Source organism: Maniola jurtina, chromosome 7 (genome assembly GCF_905333055.1).
Source record: "Maniola jurtina chromosome 7, ilManJurt1.1, whole genome shotgun sequence".
NCBI classification, from domain to species: domain Eukaryota; kingdom Metazoa; phylum Arthropoda; class Insecta; order Lepidoptera; family Nymphalidae; genus Maniola; species Maniola jurtina.
In genome coordinates, this window is record NC_060035.1 from 6,825,450 (window position 1) to 6,847,628 (window position 22,179).

General features: G+C 37.6%; 2 protein-coding genes across 4 annotated transcripts in view; one reads left to right on the forward strand and one right to left on the reverse strand.

Moving 5' to 3' along the window:
- Nucleotides 1-273: 273 nt before the first annotated feature.
- LOC123866734 (synapsin) overlaps nucleotides 274-22,179 on the forward strand; it is a 99,431-nt gene continuing 77,525 nt past the window's right edge. Inside the window, exons 1-8 of the mRNA XM_045908414.1 lie at nucleotides 274-418; nucleotides 6,538-6,664; nucleotides 9,815-9,951; nucleotides 10,621-10,833; nucleotides 13,394-13,554; nucleotides 16,534-16,619; nucleotides 17,873-17,999; nucleotides 19,871-19,975. Of these exons, the coding sequence (XP_045764370.1) occupies nucleotides 274-418; nucleotides 6,538-6,664; nucleotides 9,815-9,951; nucleotides 10,621-10,833; nucleotides 13,394-13,554; nucleotides 16,534-16,619; nucleotides 17,873-17,999; nucleotides 19,871-19,975 (1,101 nt within the window). The remainder of the gene's footprint in view (nucleotides 419-6,537; nucleotides 6,665-9,814; nucleotides 9,952-10,620; nucleotides 10,834-13,393; nucleotides 13,555-16,533; nucleotides 16,620-17,872; nucleotides 18,000-19,870; nucleotides 19,976-22,179) is intronic.
- LOC123867247 (tissue inhibitor of metalloproteinase) overlaps nucleotides 20,580-22,179 on the reverse strand; it is a 63,185-nt gene continuing 61,585 nt past the window's right edge. For all 3 annotated transcript variants that reach the window (XM_045909226.1, XM_045909225.1, XM_045909227.1), the window contains exon 7: nucleotides 20,580-21,426. In XM_045909226.1, the coding sequence (XP_045765182.1) occupies nucleotides 21,369-21,426 (58 nt within the window). In that variant the 3' untranslated portion in view covers nucleotides 20,580-21,368. The remainder of the gene's footprint in view (nucleotides 21,427-22,179) is intronic.

A 22,179-nucleotide genomic window follows, 5' to 3' on the forward strand; every position in this document is an offset into this window, starting at 1 on the left:
CCAATAAAAAAAAACAGCACTTAAGTGAATTATTATGGTAGTAGCTATAATTATTCATGCTGGACAAGACCCATAGTTCCAACAATTTGGTAAAATGATTTGACATCTTTTGGAAAATCAAGAAACTCTGTCCCTTTCCTCTCAGGTAACTTTTTGTAGTAATAGTGACAGACTGACAGAACTTAAACTTTTAAGTTTGCAATGCGCAGCGCCACCTAGGTACGATAAAAAGCACCGATTAGTTTAGTTCCCCGATAGTACATATGATTATAGATGTCTCAACCGTCGCTCAGCACGTTGCCGCCCAAAATCAATACCCCCGTGGCGTGCGCTGTCCCGCCGATTTTCACTTCAGTCTCTCAGAAGGCACCCCCATTTACATTCATTTTCCTACCCGTTAACGCGCAACCAGTGCTCCGTAAGGCGATTCCCATCTATATCGGATTTACCCTTTTAATCTGTGAGTATAACCTTTATTAATTACCATTCTTATGCTTGAGGCAAAATTTCATTCATGTAGCGTCATTAAAAATAACAAAGCAGAAATTCAGTAGTATTGTACCGGGAGCGTAAAGTTTAAATGGGTATGTGGGGCGGATAAAGACTTGAATGCCGAGTCGAATATCGGTCACAAGGCACATTGGTTACAATTCAAAATAGATTAGAATGGCTGTTTAATTAATGAACTGATGTTATTTTAATGACTATTACAAAGTTGATGAAGTGAATTCGATTTATCGAATTATCTTAGCCAACGATATCTTAGACAAAAAAAATCATTTCTTTGCCTACATAGGTAGGTTAGTATATGAAATAATCTTCTTCATTAAAATAGAAAATGAAAACTGTAGGGGAAAAGGATTAAGTACCTATATCAACTTTATAAACTACTAAAGGATGCCCACGACTTCGTCCGCGTCAATTTAGGTTTTTAAAGATCCCGTGGGAACTGTTTGGTTTTCCGGGATAAAAAGTTGCCTATGTCAATTACAGGAGCAAGCTACCTCGGTACCAAATTTCATACAAATCGGTTAAGCGGATGGGTCTTTAGGAATCCCGTGGAAACTCTTTGATTTTCGGGATAAAAAGAAGCCTATGTCCGTCCCCGGGATATAAGCTAACTCTGTACCAAACTTCATCTGAATGGGTTAAACAGTTGGGCCGTGCAAAGGTAGCATACAGACAGACAGACAGGCAGACAGACAGACGGACACACTTTCGCTTTTATAGTATTAGTATGGATATGGGCAGCGTAACTATGTTTTAAAGTTTTAATGAAAACCTAATTAAATTAGACAAAATTAATCGGTACCTAACTTAAATCCGAAATAGGTAGAATTTCAAACTGTACAAGTATTAAATATCCGTTCTAGTATTATTATGAGGCGTAGGTTTTTCAGACCGTCGCGTCATCGTCGTTGCGGCCATTCGGTAAGTGATGAATGTTACAACATTACACGCAAAGTTAACATTTTTCTCCATAATAGCTGCTGAGTCGTGCTTTTTTGGTACCCTATTATTTATAAGTATGATATGTTACAGATTTAATTTTGGACACAATTCTTATATTTTTGAAATCTGATCGTACTCGATCGGATTTCAAAATCGAAATCCGGAAAAGGATCGGGTTTTGTTGTATTTTCTTCTCGGTTAATGCCATTATTTATAATCCTATTTTATCATTAAAAATTCTCTCCAGGGCTAGCAAATTGTTGGTACTAAAACAAAAATTGATAGAGCCGGACTGTAATCCCTTGGGAGTAGTATAACATGGTTGGCTGTGATTTGATCGCTTGACCATATTCAATTATGTAACAACATGTTACGGTTGTTACGGATATTGAATTCTTTTTGTTATGAATTGTATGATTGAACGTACTTTACTATCGGTGATAATAACCATAGCTGGGAATCTGTTTGTTGCAACGTATCTATATCTCAAGCATCTTCAAGAATCAGTAGGTATTACTTTCCATCACGCATCATCATCATCTCAACCCATCGCCGTCTCATCACTGAGCACGGGTTTCTTCTCAGAATGAGGAGGGTTTAGGTCATAGTCTACCAAACTGACCGAAAAGTTAGGTGCGTATCCCGGACTCTAGAATTTACCGCTGTCACCATCATGCTATTTGTATTCATTACGGAAAAATTAACCTCATAATCGAAATCAAAATTATTTATTTACAAAGCGTAGATAGGTACCTACTTACTTGTTATTCCACCGCACTACATGATTCAGATCTAAATTACTTAAAATGCCTTTTATTTTGTATATCATAGGTTCTCTATTTAAACACCTACTTGATCGTTATTAGTTTTCAACACGCTTGAAACTACTTCCTGTATCTCACGATGAAATTATAGGATTAATAATACTGAAACAATTGCTTCAGCAATTTCCTCAACGGATCAAACTGGATAAAGAAACACAATAGGAAATGAGATGTTTTCTTTTATATTAGAGAATTGTGTGCCGCATCTTCGACTCGTGAGATCGATTCTTCCGTAGCGGGACGTCACGGAATTGGCAGAAATCCAGAAGATGGTAGGCGCTGTTTGTCGACCGGTCTGCCTTTGAATATTTATAAAGATAACACCATTGCTGATGAATTTGTTCAGGATCAACTCCGTACAGTTAATCAAAACACCGTGAAGCCGAAGCCATACAATAATATGTACACATTTTTTGTATTTGATTTTCTTTTTGTGTTGTACTTGTATTAACTAACAACCTGTTTATACGGTTCGAATTAAATCTTCTTTTAGTGTAATGGTAATAATCTAAGATAGGTTACGGTTAGAGTCTGGTAGAGTATGACGTAATATAAGCATTTCTACAATTTGGTTGATGCTTGTACGCAGCCACGGAATAGAAACAATAAAACTCAAGGTGGCAATAAGTGCCTTCTGAGACTTATTTAGACTATATCGTTTCTTTCAGTCAATTAGTTGCACTAGGAACTAAAAACGGAATTATTTATGCTTGTAAGTAGGAAATTTTTACGTGAAATGAAGTGTAAAGTAATATTTCATAGATACCTACTGTAACGTGCCTTTCCTTATATGAAATGAAAGGCGAAAGAAGTACCGGGTCACTAAACGTGAAGTGGAAATATTTTTCATGTCGCTAATGGAAACCTTTTCAAGAAACTAATGTTTTCGCCGCATTGTGTTGTTTTATTATAGCTTGCTCACTATAATCAAAGACTAATCTAAAACTCTTGATGACTCTAAAATAGTAAAGAAAACTCAATAGGTAAAACTATTCAATGAAAGCTACCAAGGACAGGATATAAGGATTTCGTATTTCATAATGAAAATGTTTTCATTGTTTTCATAGATTTAAATACCTTGTACTCAGAACAGAACGTGCTTAGCACTAGGTAAATCACTGATTTATAGTACTGACTTTTACAACTTTTCTGCATGTAAAAGTCTAAACGTGTCTTTGGCACTTTCATTCTTTGAATAGATTGAGGCCAAGTGTCAACTTGAAAACTGAAGCGAATCGGAATGCCTAAGGAGTAGCATTTTGTCACATGAGTACTGAAAAACCAGTGCCAGCTGTTCATTTATGAGTTTGTTTATAAGTAAAAGTAGCTATTATTATTTTAGTATAATAACTTCAACTTACGGACGAGAAACTTATTGGTACCTACTTGCAATCTGATATGTATTTATCTAAAGCATGGATCAACTACAATCTACGACACTATTTAGGTATAGATACATAGATAGATAGTTAAATCAAAAATATCCACTCGTGGGAAATGGTAGTTTGAGTAGGTATGTACCTAACTAAGTTTCTGTGAAGTGGTGGCAGTGCTAACCTAGTGGTTAAGAAGTCGGGCTCCTACCTGGGTATCCAGGGCTCGATTCCGGGTTCGTACCTATCTCTAGCTTTTTGTATACATCGATGTTGAAGTTATGTGCGTTTTAAGCAATTAAATATCATTTGTTTTAACGGTGAAGGAAAACATCTTGTTGGAGCCTGCATGCCTGAAAGCCGTCAATGAAAAGGTCTGCTAATCCTCGCTTGGCCAGTGTGGTAGCTACGCTTAACTCATTAATTCTGAGACGAGATCCATGCTTAGTCGGTGATGAGTTGATTATGGAATAGATTTTGCCTTCTCAACTAGCGAAGCATATCCTGAAGATAAAGACTCCTAATAGATTTACAAAGAAGTGAAAACTAGGAAATTGAATTCAAAGGGGTTGTTTGAATAATTAAATGGGTCCGTGTCCAGGAAACGCGGCGGCGCGACGTGGTGACGCGCGTTTTTGGCTGTGAGCCATAATTACACCTCCCACAATCAGTTTAAAGCTGGATTGATGGAACCAGTTCACTCGGGCATTCGTGCGCCCGATGCGGTTACAATTGGGTGCCATTAAAATAATGTCTATCATTTTATGTCTGTAGTTACCACAAAATAAATTACAGCTGGCCGTTGTTTTTGTTTTTTTTTTTAATGTGATCAGTGATTCCTACCAATTAAATCCGGGTATCTTTAAAACAAGAATGAATAGGCTTCTAGGCAAACGCCCCCATCTTAGGCCACATCACACCCATCACTTCCCATCAGGTGTGATTTTGGTCAAGCATGTATCTATCTACACTAATTAATATACAGTTAATAAAAATGTCTGTCAGTATACCAATCCGTGTCCGTGATTTCATCCATCATGAAGCTACATCATTGATCCGAATTTTCCTATTCATAGTTTATGTTTATGCTCACTGCTGTATGATTTTCTGATTCATGCCTACACATTAGAAATATTGAAAAAAAAAAACTGTCAGATCCACGATCACAACTATTAGAGAGACAGAGCCAGCGTGTGCCAGACCTTGTAATTTTACAAAAGCTGAAAGTTTCCTGAAAGAAGGTCTGGCACGCGCCGCCTCTTAGTACATTATAATATGTCATAGTCTCTTTTCTGATACTTTTATATTATGGCAGCCCTGCTTTTGTAGGGTTTCAGGCGTTATCCTTTGCCTTTATAAAAAGGGTGGTATAAATAAAAGTTTTAAGACGGCATAAAATTGATGTGCTCCCTGGCGCACAGTAATCTTTTAAGTGGGACGTCCCAGGATTGATTTTCGGCAGGCGCAATTTGGGATTTATAATTTCTAAATTATCTCTGGTCTGGTCTAGTGGCAGGCTTCGGTCGTAGCTATTTACTAGCCAAGTTATTTACCGTTCCGGTACGATTCCGTGTGGAAACCGATAAGGAGTAATTATAATTATTGATTTAATTTAATTAATATGTGATCTATTTAAAACTGACATACTCCTTCCAAGTTAGCCTGCTTCCGTCTGAAACTGCATCATCTCTTACCAGAGATCGTTGATCGAGAGAGGTAAAATCGAGTGCAATGGCCAACTTAAAATCGATAAAAAGTGACCTAATCTAACTCTAGAACGCGACGACGCGACGGTAGATAAAACCCCGAGAATGGAAGTCAGTGAGTAAAAAGGTAGTTAAACTGTGTGCGGTCGTAACGAACTGAGTACTGACGATGCCGAACGGCCCGGGACATTGGCTGTGAGCCAAAGTTATGCCCAGGGCATAAAGTTTATTGCATAAAGTATTCGACAGAATTGTCGCACGAGATTTGAAAATGTGTCAAATCAAATTTAAATCATTCGGAGCCTGTTTAATGGCAATCAAGCCAAGAAGGGTTTGAAACAAAGCTCTTACACCCTTAAGCTTTTAAACTTTAAAGGCATCTTTAAGGAAACCAGACTTTATAGGTACTTTGACGTAAGATTTTTTACCTATTATCTCCCAAAGCCACCGTGGTCCACATTTCACAGTCGCGGATCGTTCCTCGGGCTCTGTTGGGGACAATACGCACATAAACTTTCAGCTTTTATAAAATGAGGAAGGTCTGGCACGCGTTGGCTCTCGCTCTCTAATATGACGCATCGCTTACAATATGAGTAAGATAATACGATTTGAATCTTATGTTATGTATAATGTAATATATTATATAATGTAGGATATGAACAACTTTGTAAAGTTGTCCAGAGAGTAATTTTTAAGAGTGGCTTTGGAACAAGTCCCGAGGATAAAATCAATATCTGAATAAATGTTATGTATTGTATTGTTGCAGACCTCCGTCCTCCTTCCCTCGGCCACGGCTCGCTCTGTTTATTCCAATACTTTTGAATTCACTTGAGAGTGAATATTTTAAAGTAAGTACAAAGTCTGTTATTATATTTCTACTAGCTGATGTCCGCGACTTCGTCCGCGTGGATTTAGGTTTTTAAATCCCTTGGGAACTCTTTGATTTTCCGGGATATTTCAATAGCCTATATCAGTCTCCAGGTCTTTGCCCATATCCATTATCCATGCAAAAATGTTGCAGATCCGTTGCTCGGTTGCGGCGTGATTGAAGGATAAACCAACAAACAAACACACTTTCGCATTTATAATATTATATGGGTAGAGATTCTTTTACAAAATATTTGCTTACATTATTATTTAATACGTTATTGTATTGTAAGGGATTGTTTTGTGTTATATTAGGGGCGGTCAAAATAGATCGTTCGGGGTGCCCTGGGATCTGTGGCCCGCAGGCCGCGACCACATCAACCCTGTCTTTCTCAAGCTTCCGGAATTCATTCACTTCCAATGTCAATTACCTGAAAAGAAGGTAAGTTTTATTCAGCAAAACCAGTGTTATATCTTGGGAGTCGTAGCTCGACAACGTATAAACGACAACACTACGGTCTACTAAGATACGAATACTAGCTAATGCACTGATGACTAGCTGATGCCTGCGACTTCGTCCGCGTGGATTTAGGTTTTTAAAAATCCTGTAGGAATTCTTTGATTTTCTCGTTTAAAAAGTAGGATATGTCGGTCTCCAAGTATTTAACTTTATTAATGCAAAACACCACGTTGATCCGTTGCTCATTGATTGATGGACCAACCAACAATCAGTAAACAAACACACTTTCGCATTTTAATAATATGGGTAGTGATGTTACCGTTTTAACATATTATACGGGAATATGATTTATGTCGTAGCCAGTAGCACCATGGCACGGTTACGTATCTACCTAGTAGAAGAGAGTTATGGTTTCGCATTTCGTTCATGGGAAAAAATGTGTTAACACCATAGCAAAATAGTCTTACTAGAAAAAAGTTTAGATACATGATGCTTCATCAAAAGCTTAAGCCGTTTTGCACCAATCCTGTGTAAGCTGCGTCAAGTGTTGTTACACAAAAGCAACACCGAAGACAGGGTAAGCTCTGCTGTCGTTGTTTAGCGGTAGCAGTCACCCCTGTCGACGACAAAGTGCTGCTCGTCTGTAAGCGCACTTAGACAAGCTTTTTTACGAAAGTGACTGACACTTACATAAATCTTAATAACAAGTGTAAAATTATGCTTTAGAGCTACGACTCTTAAGCTATCTGCACGTCGTATAGCAGACAGGAGTTTGTGTGAAATGTATTTCTTATCTCATTGTATAATTTTTCTTTTTTTTTCTCGCACTTATACTTACTGAAGTTTTTATAGACTTATAAATAGTCGGACAAGTTTTACAATCATCTCTGTTTAATTAATTAACTTTATCTACTTAATCTGATACTTCGTAGAAAATTACTACTAAGTACGTAGTATTTTTTTATTCAGAATTTAATTTTAATTAAATCTAATAATCGAAATTTTCAAAATTAGAAATAATTACTAAAAAGGTACAGTAATAATTAATAAAGTCTGTAAAATAACTCAGTAATAAATTATTGTTAATTCATTTCGTTTTCGTATATTATAATGTTTATTTCTGAGTTCGACCAAAATTGCGCGAATAATGTTGTTGAGTTTGTAATTCTGTTTTTGAATTAAATATTCAGACGTTTGTACTAAAGTTGGGTAGACTTTGGCTACTATCGCCTGAGCGTCTAGTCTTTCTAGCAGCTATAGCGACTAAGAAGCTCAAAGTGCTCTGCGGCAGCTATTAAATGCTCAAAATGCGTCCATTTGGACACCCGAGCCGCTTCCTTGCATCACAATGGAAGCTGCTAAAAACAGATGCTCAACTATTAAAACTAAGCGATCGCTCAGGCAATAGTAGCCACTTACCTATTGTTAGCTAACGACACAGCAAACCGCCAAAAGCTTAACAATGCTTTCCCCATCCGCACTAAATCCTACCTCCCAACTCACGACTATCAAGGAGCTTAATAATGATCACTGTGATATAAAGCTGAACTTTGACTCCTTATTAGTTCAAAGGCCTGGGTAGACAAAATTCGGGACGGCAACTGCGCGGCACAAAATCGCACTGAACGTAGGTACTATTTGTAATACGAGAATCTGTATACGAGCGTAAGAGCTAGTATTTTGTGTGTTGAACGCCGTCATACAGTTAAGTTCTAGGAGACGTGTTGGAATCTATTCCGTCGCTCGGTCTATCCAAGCCTAATTACTACAATCTGTAGTGCCTGTGTACACGATGACGGACCAAAGTCTTCGGAAAACAAACGTTCGCGTGGTGTGTTCATATAGTAGGTATGTTGTTCTACAGCGAATTTTTTTCACGATCGTTGTTTGTGTTTGTGTCGCTGTTCGGGATGCAAATGTTGACAAAAATTAACAACGGGCACCCCATACAAACTTTTGCTCTCCGACGATTTTCGTCAGTCACATGGATAATCCTTATCCTCTCACGTTCCTAAGCGGCATACCGTGTAGCACTCATCAGCTGTCAACTTTACATTAAAGCCCTGATCGACGTTATTTTGCCAAATAAAAATAAAAAGCAGTTCCATCATCAGTGCATGGCGCTTATTTCCTCGTCTCTGTTGTCATTCCATGTGCTTAGAACTTAAAACAGGTAAGTAATAAAACAAAAGAAGGTAGTATAGTTTTATTACCAGAACTTTTATCGGCTACGGTAGGTATTTTGCTGAAAGTGTGAAGTAATTTTGTGACCGTAAATAAAATTCAGTTAAAGTTTTTCAGACAAAATAATGTAGCCCACGTTTGAGCGAAATGGTGCCATGGAGCGTACATCCACTTCGCCTCCCTAATGAATTGTGCTGCACATGACATTTTAAACTAGGACGTGAAAACTTGCTTTGAGTTTATTTTTAGTTGAAAAAAAAAATAAACTATGCTTAGATCTTTGAAACACTTGATTTGAATCTTGATAGAAAGGTACTTGTATACTGATTCATAAAAGATATACAATTATATACATTCTTATTTCATAGAGACACAAAAGTAGTCTTCAATAAACCTAATTGAACTACTATTATACAGGTGTATACAATAAAGAGTCCCTGTTCTTTGGACGCTTCAATTAAGATTTTATAGAAACCCATCTAGATGACGGCGCTATTAAAGCAGCTTTATAAATAAAGAGTTCCATTGAAATAACAATAGAGTCGTTCAGGCAATGAAATTGTTAAAGGCAGTTGAAGAAAATGTAATACCGGATCCACACTTCGCGAGTCGACACGAGGCTAGTCAAGTGCGAGAATATGGTCGGCGTCCCCACTGCGCCCTCTGTATGCTCCACGTATCAGTTTTTGTCCGGATGCGTGGTGTTCGTATGTGAACAACTTTAGCAAATGTGCATAGTCGATTTTTAGATCTTTTTGGCAAATCGAAGGCGCGAGGGTATTTGTACCATTACGAGTTGTTTGCCTTAGCTTTCACGTGCTACGGCTTGCGTGAAAGCCTCCGTGAGACGTGCTTCTAAGAGTGTGGATCTGGCATAAAAGAGCAATGGGTAGCTACATTGTGCGTGTCGGTTCTTCCCCCCATCCCGTCCCGGCGGCTGTGGCGTAGCTCAGCGGAGGCGTTGCGCAGATTCAGCTCGGGGGATCTACAGTCCGAGTGCGATGAGGGCGAGGTGGACCCTTACACCGGCCAGCCGGCGACCACCAGCCAACCCAAGCCGCAGAGTCAGAGGCCGACGTCCCAGGGTAAGAACAATTTTATAAAAGCTTTTTTTTAAAGAATATTAGCCATGCTAATCATGACTAATACTCCCCTTTCCCCTCCAATTACATCATCCAGGAATCCAGGAATTCAGGATCCAGGAGGAGGAATTAATTAATTATCCAGGAGGGGGTACGAAAATAGTGCAACTGGTGGGGTTTGAACCGCCGACCTTTCGGCTCTCGGTTTTCGGCCGACCTATCGAGGCTCTTATGAGGTAGTTTTGTTCGTATGTTTTCATTCCGTCAAAATTGGTAATTGATGTTCAGCTACGTCTACTTATCCAATCGATGGCGGCGTGGTATTATACTAATTACAGTCTCTGATGGTGAATGCTTGAAAATCAATAAATTGATGTTCTTTCCTATTTCTTGCTATCTTTTTTTATCTAATCTTGCTAAATGTTATCTATTGCTATGTTTTTTATTATTATCTGTTTTTATATGAGCAAAGTGCTCAAAATCGGTGACACGGTGTCTCGGCATTAAATACAGCTAACCTACTTCAAAACTTTAAAATTTCTTACTTTAGCGGTTTAGGTTGTGCGTTGATTGATCAGTCAGTAAGTCGGGACAAATCTTAAAATGGTTATTTAGATTTATGGGTAGACATGATAAAACTTAGCCACTTTTAAATAAGTCCCTGGTTTATAGTTACGGGAGGCAGTATCGGCAGCGCATCCACATCGTCGGTCCCGCCGGCACCCAGCGCAAGCAGTGGAGTGGGAAGCGACTTGTCGTTGAACCTTCGTGGTGGCTCCCGAGGAACGTCGGCGCCGTCCTCGCCGGCCAAGTCGCGGGAATCGCTGCTACAGCGAGTGCAGTCGCTTACAGGCGCCGCTCGGGACCAGGGAGCTAATTTATTAGGTATCTATGGAACCCTCATTACTTCGTTGTACGAAAAATGCCCGGAGCTCAGCTTGAACGTCTCAAATTATAGTGTAAGTCTAACTTGTAATGCGCTTTGGCATCAAGCTGTACCAACCTAAGTATTGAAAGAATCTGTAATAAAATAAAATAAAAATTGTTATCAAAAATGTTAAGGAAAGCGCGTCATAGTGCCAACCTACCGTCAAAGTGAATTTTTACTTGATGAATTATTCTGATCGCAATTTTCTATTAGATTTATCCTTGGCCTTATAGTGTTAGTTAGCTACTGGTACGAGAGGATTAGTAATATGACCGTTGGAATTCGGAAAATAGTTTTGCAGTACGTTTCCCTTTTATAAACCTCTGCCAATGTTAAAGGGATAGTGAATTTCAGCACGCAGTAGCACCCAAGGGCATTATATACCTACCCTACTTTTAAACCCGGGTTGTACATTCCAACTTACATAATATACCTACTATTGTGTGTATAATGTACGTTAGGTCTATAAAAGTATTTTGTTTTCCAATAGAAATGGGATATTATGGATTCTCGGATAGGTTGAAGTTATGTTTGTATCTAACTTTTATTTTTCTCACAACCTATATGTCGAAAAGAAAAATAATTAAGTGCCCGATAGGCGCCATGTGTCTAGACTTTCGCTGACCATAGAAATCAAAATAAGTACTTACCTATACAAGTATTAAGAACTGATCTAAATCTAATGCTATCCTTTTCCGCAGGAGCATTACGAAACGGATAGTAATATACGTCATCTTAGTTTACTTTAGAGATGGTGTACAGTATAATTAGCCACAATGTTTAGTGAGTAGTGAGCCATCATAGCGTTTTATAGTTTTATTTGAGTTGCTTTGGATGCCAGAGATATTTGATAATTTTGTTCTTTCCAGTTATTTTTATGTTTGCCCATGATAGAATAGAGTTATAACAGGTCTGTGGGAAGCACCCTTTAGGTTCTTGACAGACACTACAGACAGGTCTCAACAAAGTGATCCTATAAGGGTTCCTTTTTTCCTTTCGAGGTACGGAACCCTAAAAATCAACACTCGGAATCATTTCACTACAGATAGGTTGTGCATTTAAATTACCTTAAGTAATGTCTTAAAAATCATGTTATGTTTATATTATGCATATTGCGAGTTAAACCGGCGACTTAAAAATAAGATGTTCTTGACTTCATTTTAGATCCATTTCTTTAAGACTTGAGAGTCGAGACTTCAACTAAAAGGGTAATTTCGCATTTTAAGAGTTATTCAGAAAATGAAGCAATATTTCTGTAAAGAAACGTTTTGTCACTTTAATGGATTCTATTTTCACGGGTTGGTAGGTATAAAGCTTAATGGGTCTTTTCCCGGTTTCCAGTTGAAGATACTCATTAAGTAGATATAAATGAGTGGAGTCAAAATTAGAGACCTTTTAAGAACTGAGTTTATTCAAGCATTTTTGTAGATATTTCCACCTGAGACTTTGACAGAATGACAGGTAAATACGCGTTACCAACCCCAAAGGTAACGCGTATTTACTTTTCGCCGGTTCACTACTGAGCACGGGTTTCTTCTCAGAATGAAAAGGGTTTGACCAAATAGTCTAGCATGCTGACCGAGCATGTGCGGATTGGCAGACTTCACACACCTTTGAGAACATTATGTAAAATTCTCAGGCATGCATGTTACCTCATGATGTTTTCCTTCACAGATAAAGCAAGTGATACTTAATTGCTTAAAAAAGTTAAAAACACATTGAAGCCAAAGATATGCAAAGACGTCATTAGGACGCATTTTCAGTGTCCACACATAAATTAGTTGTTAGAAAATGCTTTGTAATGTGCAATTAGTGCTCTTCTGCTGGGTGCACATTGGCTACTAATTGATGAATAGAATAGAATAAATAGAATAGAATAGATTTTTATTCAAATAAACTTTTACAAGTGCTTTTGAATCGTCAAATAATTTACCACAGGTTCGGAATGCTGTTCCTACCGAGAAGAACCAGCAAGAAACTCGGCGGTTGCTTTTTTCAATTCTTCAATTTACAATAATATTCCATAGGTGTAAGATGCTTTTACGGCATAGGAACGGCAACAATAAAGTGCTCACTGCATCACGACGCTCCCAAGCTTCTCGACACTGAAATCTGAACTGCTAAAATTCAGCCACTCAGCTCCGAAGACAGACCAATAACCATCTGCTCTTCATAGCAAACTGTTAATTTTAAAATATTATTTTCTAAGCAGTAATAGCCTAGTGATTAAGACGTCCGCCTTCTTTTCAGGAGATCGGGGGTTCGATCCAGGGCACGCACATCTAACTTTTCGGAGTTATGTGCGTTTTCAAAACAATAAAATATCACTTGCTTTAACGGTGAAGGAAAACATCCCGAGACCTGTATGTTTGAGAGTTCTCCATGTTCTGGTCTCAAAGGTGCGTGAAGTCTGCCAATCCGCATTGGGCCAGCGTGGCAGACTATGGCCTACACCCTTCTCACTCTGAGAGGAAGTAGGTAATGGGTTGATTATGATAAAGTATTTGTACGAAATAGGAAGCGTCACATCAGTGGCATCGGTTGGACGGGGCTACAATCGAGACCGTTGCGTGACGCTGCTGGTGGTAGACGACCAGAACACCGACTGGTCCAAGTACTTCCGTGGTCGTCGACTGCCCGGCGAGTGGGACATCCGAGTTGAACAGGCCGAATTTAAGGTAAAAACATTATAACCACTAAAAGTTTCGCCTCACAATCTGGCTTAAAATATCTAAGTACTGCTATAAGGAAACCATAATTTTGTCGTCTTCAGTTTAGCCTGTAGACTTCGTTTGTTAGACCTTCCTAAAGAGCACCACCGCACTCAATTTTCTCCTAAGTCGTCTTCATCCAACTACTTCCCGCGATTCTCTTTAAATTGCCATTGTTTGAAAATGCCGAAGACTGACTTAAGTATATGCGGCCTCCACTTTAGGATTTTTCGATCGACGTCACTTGGTCTACTTCTGACCTACTAAAGGTTCGGGCTACGGGTATTATGGGTTCTCGTGATATTTTCTACTACTATTGTACAAACTGTAAAGGCTACTGAGTTGTCTTTATTCTCGTCTATTTAAATTCTAGCATAGAGTCTAGTCCAATATCAGACTAAGACTCACTGCGCCGGAGATGTAGTTGCAACTTGCAAACGGTCGTTACGTAATACCTGCTGCTGGTAGCGCATTTAAACTACATTACTGTTAAAGCCTACGTTACATAATCTACTTATTCCAGCGCTTGCGTCACATCCAGGTAGGCATTAAATAATCGATACACATTGATAACAGCACTGAATTTAGATGTAAATTGTAATCTCCATTGAGTTAATTTAGATGCCTAATCTTTCAGTAAATTATGTGAAGTAGAATTTTCTGTACTTCAGAAAATTATAAGTTCATAATCTTGTTAAATAACTTTCTAATTAGCACGTTAGGTACTCTTGTGTATACTGTTTTGAGACCGACTTTTAGGCTATTGAGCTTTAGTGATACGCCTTCTTTGCACCCTACCACAATTCGCCTTTCTACTTCTTTCTTTGTAACTATATTATATTTTACTGTGTTTTGTTGGCAAAGAAGATTAATATTTATACTACCATGATTACGTCAATTAATATATTATATATTATTAAATTACCTGTGCATTTTATGTTCTTGAATAATTCTTTATTATATAGCTTAGTTTTACGTGTATCCTATCTATTTATTACGAGCTAAAGTAAATACGACTATGCAATAAAAATCATGCTCTATTTTATTAATTCGCTATCTGTTATAATGTTACAACCGTTCCGATCCGTTACAACTGTGTGCGATTAAATTAATAACCGCTAATGCAGTTTAGTTACCACAAATGAAAGCAAAATTTAATTTACTACCCCATTTGTGAAAACAATTATGTTGCTGCTTATTACTTGCTCGTGTAGTTAATTATATTGATTATCTTGCACCATTATGGATTCGTTCTTCTGTATTGATCGGTTGCCCTTTTTTTAGGGTTCCGTACCTTAAAAGGAAAAACGGAACCCTCATAGGATCACTTTGTTGTCTGTCTGTCTGTCAAGAAACCTATAGGGTACTTCCCGTTGACCTAGAATAATAGCCTTACACTTGTCTTAAAGCACAAGTATAGGAATAAATCTGAAAACCGCGAATTTGTGGTCACATCATTAAAAAAAATTAAAATGTTTCAATTTTCAAAGTAGGATAACTATACCAAGTAGGATATCATGTGAAAGGGCTTTACCTGTACATTCTCAAACAATTTTTTCAATTCTAATTCAATTTTTATTTATTTTTATGCATAATAGTTTTTGATTTATCGTGCAAAATGTTGGAAAAAATACCCGAGTACGGAACCCTCAGTGCGCGAGTCTGACTCGCATTTGGCCGGTTTTTTCGTAAAAGGTAAATCCTTAATTATTTCGCCCCTCCATTCATGCTCATTTGTGGCAATGAATTCAGGAATTGTGTGCGATTGAGGTTCGACAGAGTATTTGCTTAATTACAGTTGACAGGAATTATCGGGTACGTTTGATCAAATCAACAGGCAAGGGACGAATTAAAACGTGAATAATTAAGTAAACTGTATGGTTGATGCGGAGTGCCGAGTTCTAGAGATGGATATATTAATAAGCTTCAATCCGGAAAGTCGTTTTGATAGATGGTTGCTTTTTTTTGGTTGATTAATTTTATGGTTTTATTAGTAGTAATTCATATTCTTAACGTTTTAAATAGTGAAGCTCTATAAATGATTGGGATTGTATATTATACCATCACACAAAAAAAGCATTATTATCATTAGAGAACTTTTACTCTTTAAAGTTTGATTAGGATGGAACTTGTTTCAAACTTTATGGTTTAATCATTTTGGTTACTGTTAAAAACGAAAAGGACAGGGCAACAAATAATAATTTCCCACATACGAAAATTATAAAAATTAAGCATATACGTACCGCAGATTTCAACAACAATGCAAAAGCGTGAGGTAAATTGTTGAGAAACTTTCAAAATTGTTGAAGCCACACTTCAATTTGTCTTTAACTTGGAATACTCTTGCTTGGAAACTACGTGAATCCTTCAGCGAATTCGGAAACTTTAAATTTTACCGGATTGGTTTTACTTTTATAATAAATAGGTATCTAAATAACATTAAATTAAAGCTAGACAATGGACGTAAAAAAACTTTTGCACATGGATAGGATAGGTACACACTATACCTATTTATATATATATGTACTATTGACGTTTTTAGAAGACCTAGTAAATTGTATAGGAACATGCGTGTATATGGCTCAAAACTTTTCGAAAGACTACATCGGTATCCTTTATCTGCCCATCGTCCTTTCGATGACGACTAACTTGAAAAATACTAGAAATAGCGTGTAGAAGGCTTTAACGCACTGTATGCGATCTAAATCTGATCCGAATCAGTGAATTCTCGATCCAAAAGTAGGCTCCGTAGCACTTACTCTGCCCAAAGAAAAGAGTACTTAACGTTTTCAAGGTTCGTGTACGTACTCCGAAGCCTTAAAACGAAAATCTAGTGCACAATCCTTTATAAAAATAGTACTAGAGCTACTTCGGGTCGAGATTTCTCTGGTTTGGATCAGATGCAGTGCGTAAAGATAGTAGATTGTTTCACGGAAGTTTTTACAGGAGCTGTCGGTGACGGCGAGCGGCGAGGGCTCTAATGTGTCGATGTCGGTCTACCGCAGCGGAACTAAAGTTACCCGTTGCTTCAAGTAAGTTGGGGTTAAGTAATAAATATTCATTATAGAGGAGTTTTCCGTAGACATCCGCCTGACATCATTTGTTTGAAATTGAGGTCAAGGTTCACTGTACTATGAAAGTTATGAGGCATAATATAGTACGATTTATTGTGCTTATTAATCATGTTTGTTTTCCTTGAATAGCACTGCACAGGAACATTAGACGAGAATGGGAGTCTATTTTCATAGAAAAATTGAGCTAGACACACGCCTTTGCTTTATTTCTTCAAAGTTATAGTTAAGTAATAGGATATTATGCCGATTTTTATCACGATGTTTTCTTTTAATGCAGAATGACTTAGTGAACGTTTGAGATATGAAACAAAGAATTTTAGTAACTAGAAAAGCTTAAGTCAAACTCAAAGTCATTTATTCACAAGTGTAAATTAAAAATTTATAACACCCCCGACAAGTGAAGGTTAAAGTAAATAGAAAAGAGCTGATAACTTTCAAACAGCTGAACCTATTTTCTTGGATTTTAGCAAAGAACACTCTCGATCAAGCCACCTTTCAAACAAAAAAAAAACTAAATTAAAATCGGTTCATTAGTTTAGAAACTACGATGCCACAGAAAAATACACTGATACACACGTCAAACTTTTTGGGTCGGGGGTTAAAAATGCGTACCATTGTATACTTTTGAATTATGATTGCCAATTGTTGAATCAGTATATAAAATAATCTATGTAATGTTGATTTAATTATGTAAACTTAAAACGTAAATTAAGCTTACCCAAGATACGGATATAATAGGAAATACAAAGGTTGAGGGTGACATCCTTACACGTTGAGCCTGAAAATTCAATTGAATTTTACCTACTTTCATACGTATTTCGCAAGCTCTGATTAAATTCTAAAGAGGATATTAACCACGATTGCAGAAGCTGCCACTAATTGCGCCCGTCACCTACTTTATGTCAATCCGTTAGCCCTCGAAGCCCTTGTGCTTTCCAGATAGCGGATACCCGGGACTTCGAAAAACGCATTTAGTAAAGTCTACCTACCTACTTGCGCTGCGGTTTTTTTTTACTTACCGAAATTAAATGGATACCATCTTTATCGTGGATGTTTTTACCGAAGTCTCTATCACAGTGGTGTGCGCTGTTGCCTTATGAATAGGAAGTTCTGTATTCTATTCCCGACTGGGACTTTTCGGGAGTTTATAGTTTCTAGACTAATTGTACCTATTGAACAGGAGAAATTGCAGCTAATACTCTGTTCACCAGACCTGACTTCGTTCTGGTGCGGCAGAATGTACGGGACGCTGGGGCTGACCACCGCGCCCTTCTCCTCGGTCTCAAATTTGGTGGAGTGCCTTCCATTAATAGCCTCAACTCCATCTACCACTTCCAGGTAAGTTACATACATAATGCGTTCTTAAGAAATCTCAGAGCCTTCCAATATTTTCCTTTCCGCAGACAAGTAGGTACGCTGATCTTTGGAGGACATAATATTTTTGAAGCCAAGCTTGTTAATTGACGTTAGGGATGGGGCCAATGGTATTAGAAGAAAAAAGAGGTTTTTTTCTTCTTATATCATTGATGGGGGCCCAAAAAATGTAATATAGGACTGAGCAGGTAATATTGTGACCATAATATGAGTCAGTAAGGTACCTATACAGCAAAATATTTTATAAGTGAATGCTTAAACAGTTTTATTATATCTGTCGGATATTCTGCAACACTTTACGGCTTTTTTACCCGACTGCGGCAAAGCCAAAAAAAAGAGTTATTTACAAATAAAACATTTTGTATATAAACCTATTGCTATGTATGGGTAAATTTTGTTTAGGTCAATGATACCTAGTGATTTTTTTTTGAGTTGAATAGGGAGTCCGCTACTTTTATAAATCTTGTATTTCAATAGTATTATTTAACTTAATAATATGTAAGTTTAATTTAGCGAGTCCTTAATAAATATTTTTACTAAAATAGTCATAGCGTACAGGTAGGTATTATTTTATTCATTAATTTCATAGGTAGGAGTGTAGAAGTCATTATTCGTATCCAGTTAAAAATACATGCCAGACATAAATTGTGCAAACTCTATAAATCAGTCATACGTATGGCAACGGATGATATTGTTAAAAGTAGAAAAAGTAGGCTGATTTACATAGTGATAAATTATGTGGTTCCCTGGGGTACGGTAGAAATGTCAGTTACGCTTACAAGCTGTGTGTATGTAGATAAGCCTCTAGTCGTTTGATAAATTGACTCGACATTTATTCTACTTTTATGCTGCCTATAATTTTTAACAAGGCCGAACAGTTATAAAACAAACAAACATGCATTTTATGTATGTATGTATGTATTCCAAAAATCCGTACTAATTAATAAAATTTTATAACGGCGATAGTGCCTGTCTGTTTGCTAGCTGTTCCCGGCACATCCATTTAACCGATTTTGAAGAAATATACAGAGATAGTTTGCATACCGGTGAAAAGCATAGGCTACTTTCATACTGGAAAATCAAAAATTTCCCACGGGATTTTCAAAAACCCCAAATCCACGTGAACGAAGTTGTGAAGATACCTCCTAATTTAGTTGATTATAAAAGTTTTAATACTAACTATACTTAATTAGTACGTGATCGACTCGCACTTGACCGACTTCTTACTTTTTACAGTAACAATAATAATATGTAAGTAGGTATGTTTATGACCGCTTTCAGCTTTCGTGTTACAACTTACCTCAACACAATCATGACTTTTCACTTTTTAACCCCCGACCCAAAAAGAGGGGTGTTATAAGTTTGACGTGTGTATCTGTATTCTGTGTGTCTGTGTATCTGTGTATCTGTGTATCTGTCTGTGGCATCGTAGCGCCTAAACGAATGAACCGATTTTAATTTAGTTTTTTTTGTTTAAAAGGTGGCTTGATCGAGAGTGTTCTTAGCTATAATCTAAAAAAATTGGTTCAGCCGTTTAAGAGTTATCAGCTCTTTTCTAGTTTTCTTGTAGAAAAGAAGGTTAGATAACCGTTAGGTTCATAATATTATGTCAATAGACAAATGTCAAGCTGTCAAGATGGACGTTGCCTAAATACATAATTATTTATTTGAAAATGATGTTTTGGAAAACTCAAATACTTTGGATCGTCGGGGGTGTTATAAATTTTTAATTTACACTTGTTACATTCTTGTTTAAAATTACTTACTGAAAGTATTCTGCGATCCTGTCAGCGTGAGTTGGGGTAAATTGGAACCTTATCCTTGTTTTGTTCTAGGATCGACCGTGGGTGTTCGGACATTTACTTCAACTTCAGCGACGTCTCGGCAGGGAGAACTTCCCACTCATCGAGCAAACCTACTACCACAACTACACAGACATGGTGAGTCTTTGCACATTTGCTATGCCTCTTTCAGGTGGCGTTGTCACGTGTCGACGTCTTCTTGCAGCTTTAGTGCTTCGATTCTTAAGGCGCTAAAAGCCAACGACTTTTCTACTGCAACTCGTTTTGGCTTACAACTTGATGCCCAGTATTATACTAATTTTAATTACTTCATGGAACATTATTATTGGTCCGAGTGACCATGCCATATGTTATTATTTACATTCAATTGCTATAGCCAACGAATCATAAAGGTTGAAACAAACAGAATGCGTGACAGAAACATTACCAACACGGCTTGTACTTATTAAAAGTTTTAATGTAAGAAGCTGTAGTATGAAGTGCGTTTTGGAGCTGCAGTCGCGTGTTATCGTATCCGCTTCAGGCCCTGCAGTTTAACGTGCTTCGCGGTTGCTTGTATTACAAAAAGTCCACGCGTACGCGCGCGTTCAGTGTGACGACATGCCGCACATAAGTTTATATTGAGCGTTATAGGTGTTTTAGGCTTAAGTTCTATTATAACTGTGCTGTGTCTGTTTAAAGTCTAGCCAAACAGACAAGGTTCAAGGATTCATAGCAGAAATGGTCTAAAATAAAAGATTTCTTGGTTTTTCAAAGTCTTTATTGTAATTTACTTAAATCACTATTTTTGTTAATTTACAAGATTTAACTTATCCATAAATATAACTTAAAATAAATAATAAAAAATAACGTCAAATTTACTTCTGTCCAATCCATGCAAAACAACAATTTGGAACCGCTAAAATATTTTCCAAAATATAACAACTGGTAATGATTTTCAGTAAATTCGTCACTATAAAGTCTTACATAATTTCGTCGAACTGCGTCATTCTCACATAGAAATAGTCATAGCCACACGCTTTCTGCCCAACGTTCATCTAATAAAGTTAATTAGTTAGATAACTCCTTGACTAGCCAGAACTTTAATCCTTTAAACAATCCTGCGATCAATTCTAAAGTTAAATATTAATCAGTTTAATCGTCCTGGTACGAACTTATAACATTACTTGAACTAAAGCTTTCCTAGGAAAGCAGTGCCGAGGCCGTTCGCTGACGGCGCCGCGTCTGTTACCTTCCACTTTTCCATACCCAATTTAAAATCTCAAAAACACTTGGTGGAAATCACACCATCTTGTTTCAATAGATAACATTAAAGTGAGTCATTCGACGGTATATAACAGCCGTTATGTGACGGTACCACTATCCTAGGAAACTATAGCTAACCTACAAGATGTTAGGATGAAGATTTTGGCTTAGTGTTTCTATAAATTAGTAGTAACAATAGGTAACCGGAATTTCAATGGAGTCGAGTCGAGATATACAAATGTTTGTTACAAAATAATATTTAGTTTAGATCGAATCGTTTGATGAATCAAGTCATGGTGCCGTTGAAATGTTGCTTCTGCAGGCACCTCGTGAGGGCTGGGGCTCTGGAATATAAACCATTGCAATTAATTGATTGATCACGGCTAAGGCTCGGTGAATACCGGCTACTCGCCAGTGGCCGCAGCCACACGTGGCTGGTGATCTGAAGGAGGCTGGTTTTGATTGGTTGAATGACAACGATTTATGGTATTCTTTCTCCGATAGTCCATTTTTCTCGATACTGAAAGATTTTAGCTATAAACTAGCACTGTAGCTTGGAAGGGTTTAGGGCAAAGTCCGCCACGTTAGTCCAGTGTGGATTGGTAGACGTCACACACCTTTGAGAATATTGAAACTGATGAAGAACTCTCACTCAGGTTTCCTCACAATATTCCTTCACCATTAAAGCAAGTGATATCTAATTACTTAAAACGCATATAACTCCGAAAAGTTAGATGTTCCCGTAATTGAACCTTGAAAATTGAATAGAAGGCGGTTTTAACCATGAGGCTATCACTTCTAAACTCTATAACCCTTCTCATTCTAATTAAAGATCAGCGCTCAGTAGTGGACGGATAATGGGTTGGTCAATCAACCTCTAGGATCGGCTTCTATGGCGGTAGAACCTAACGGTTAACTTTAGATGGGATGGATTTGAATGTATTGGATTTTTCATGACCGGTGGCGGTAACGGCGGTTGGTGCCACGGCTCACGTGTAGCAGTGGCGAGTGGCCTGTTAGCGAACACTCTAAAGAATTTGATTTAAGATCAAAGATACTATATTTAGTACAGTTCGGTACGCCCTTTCGGAGTTATA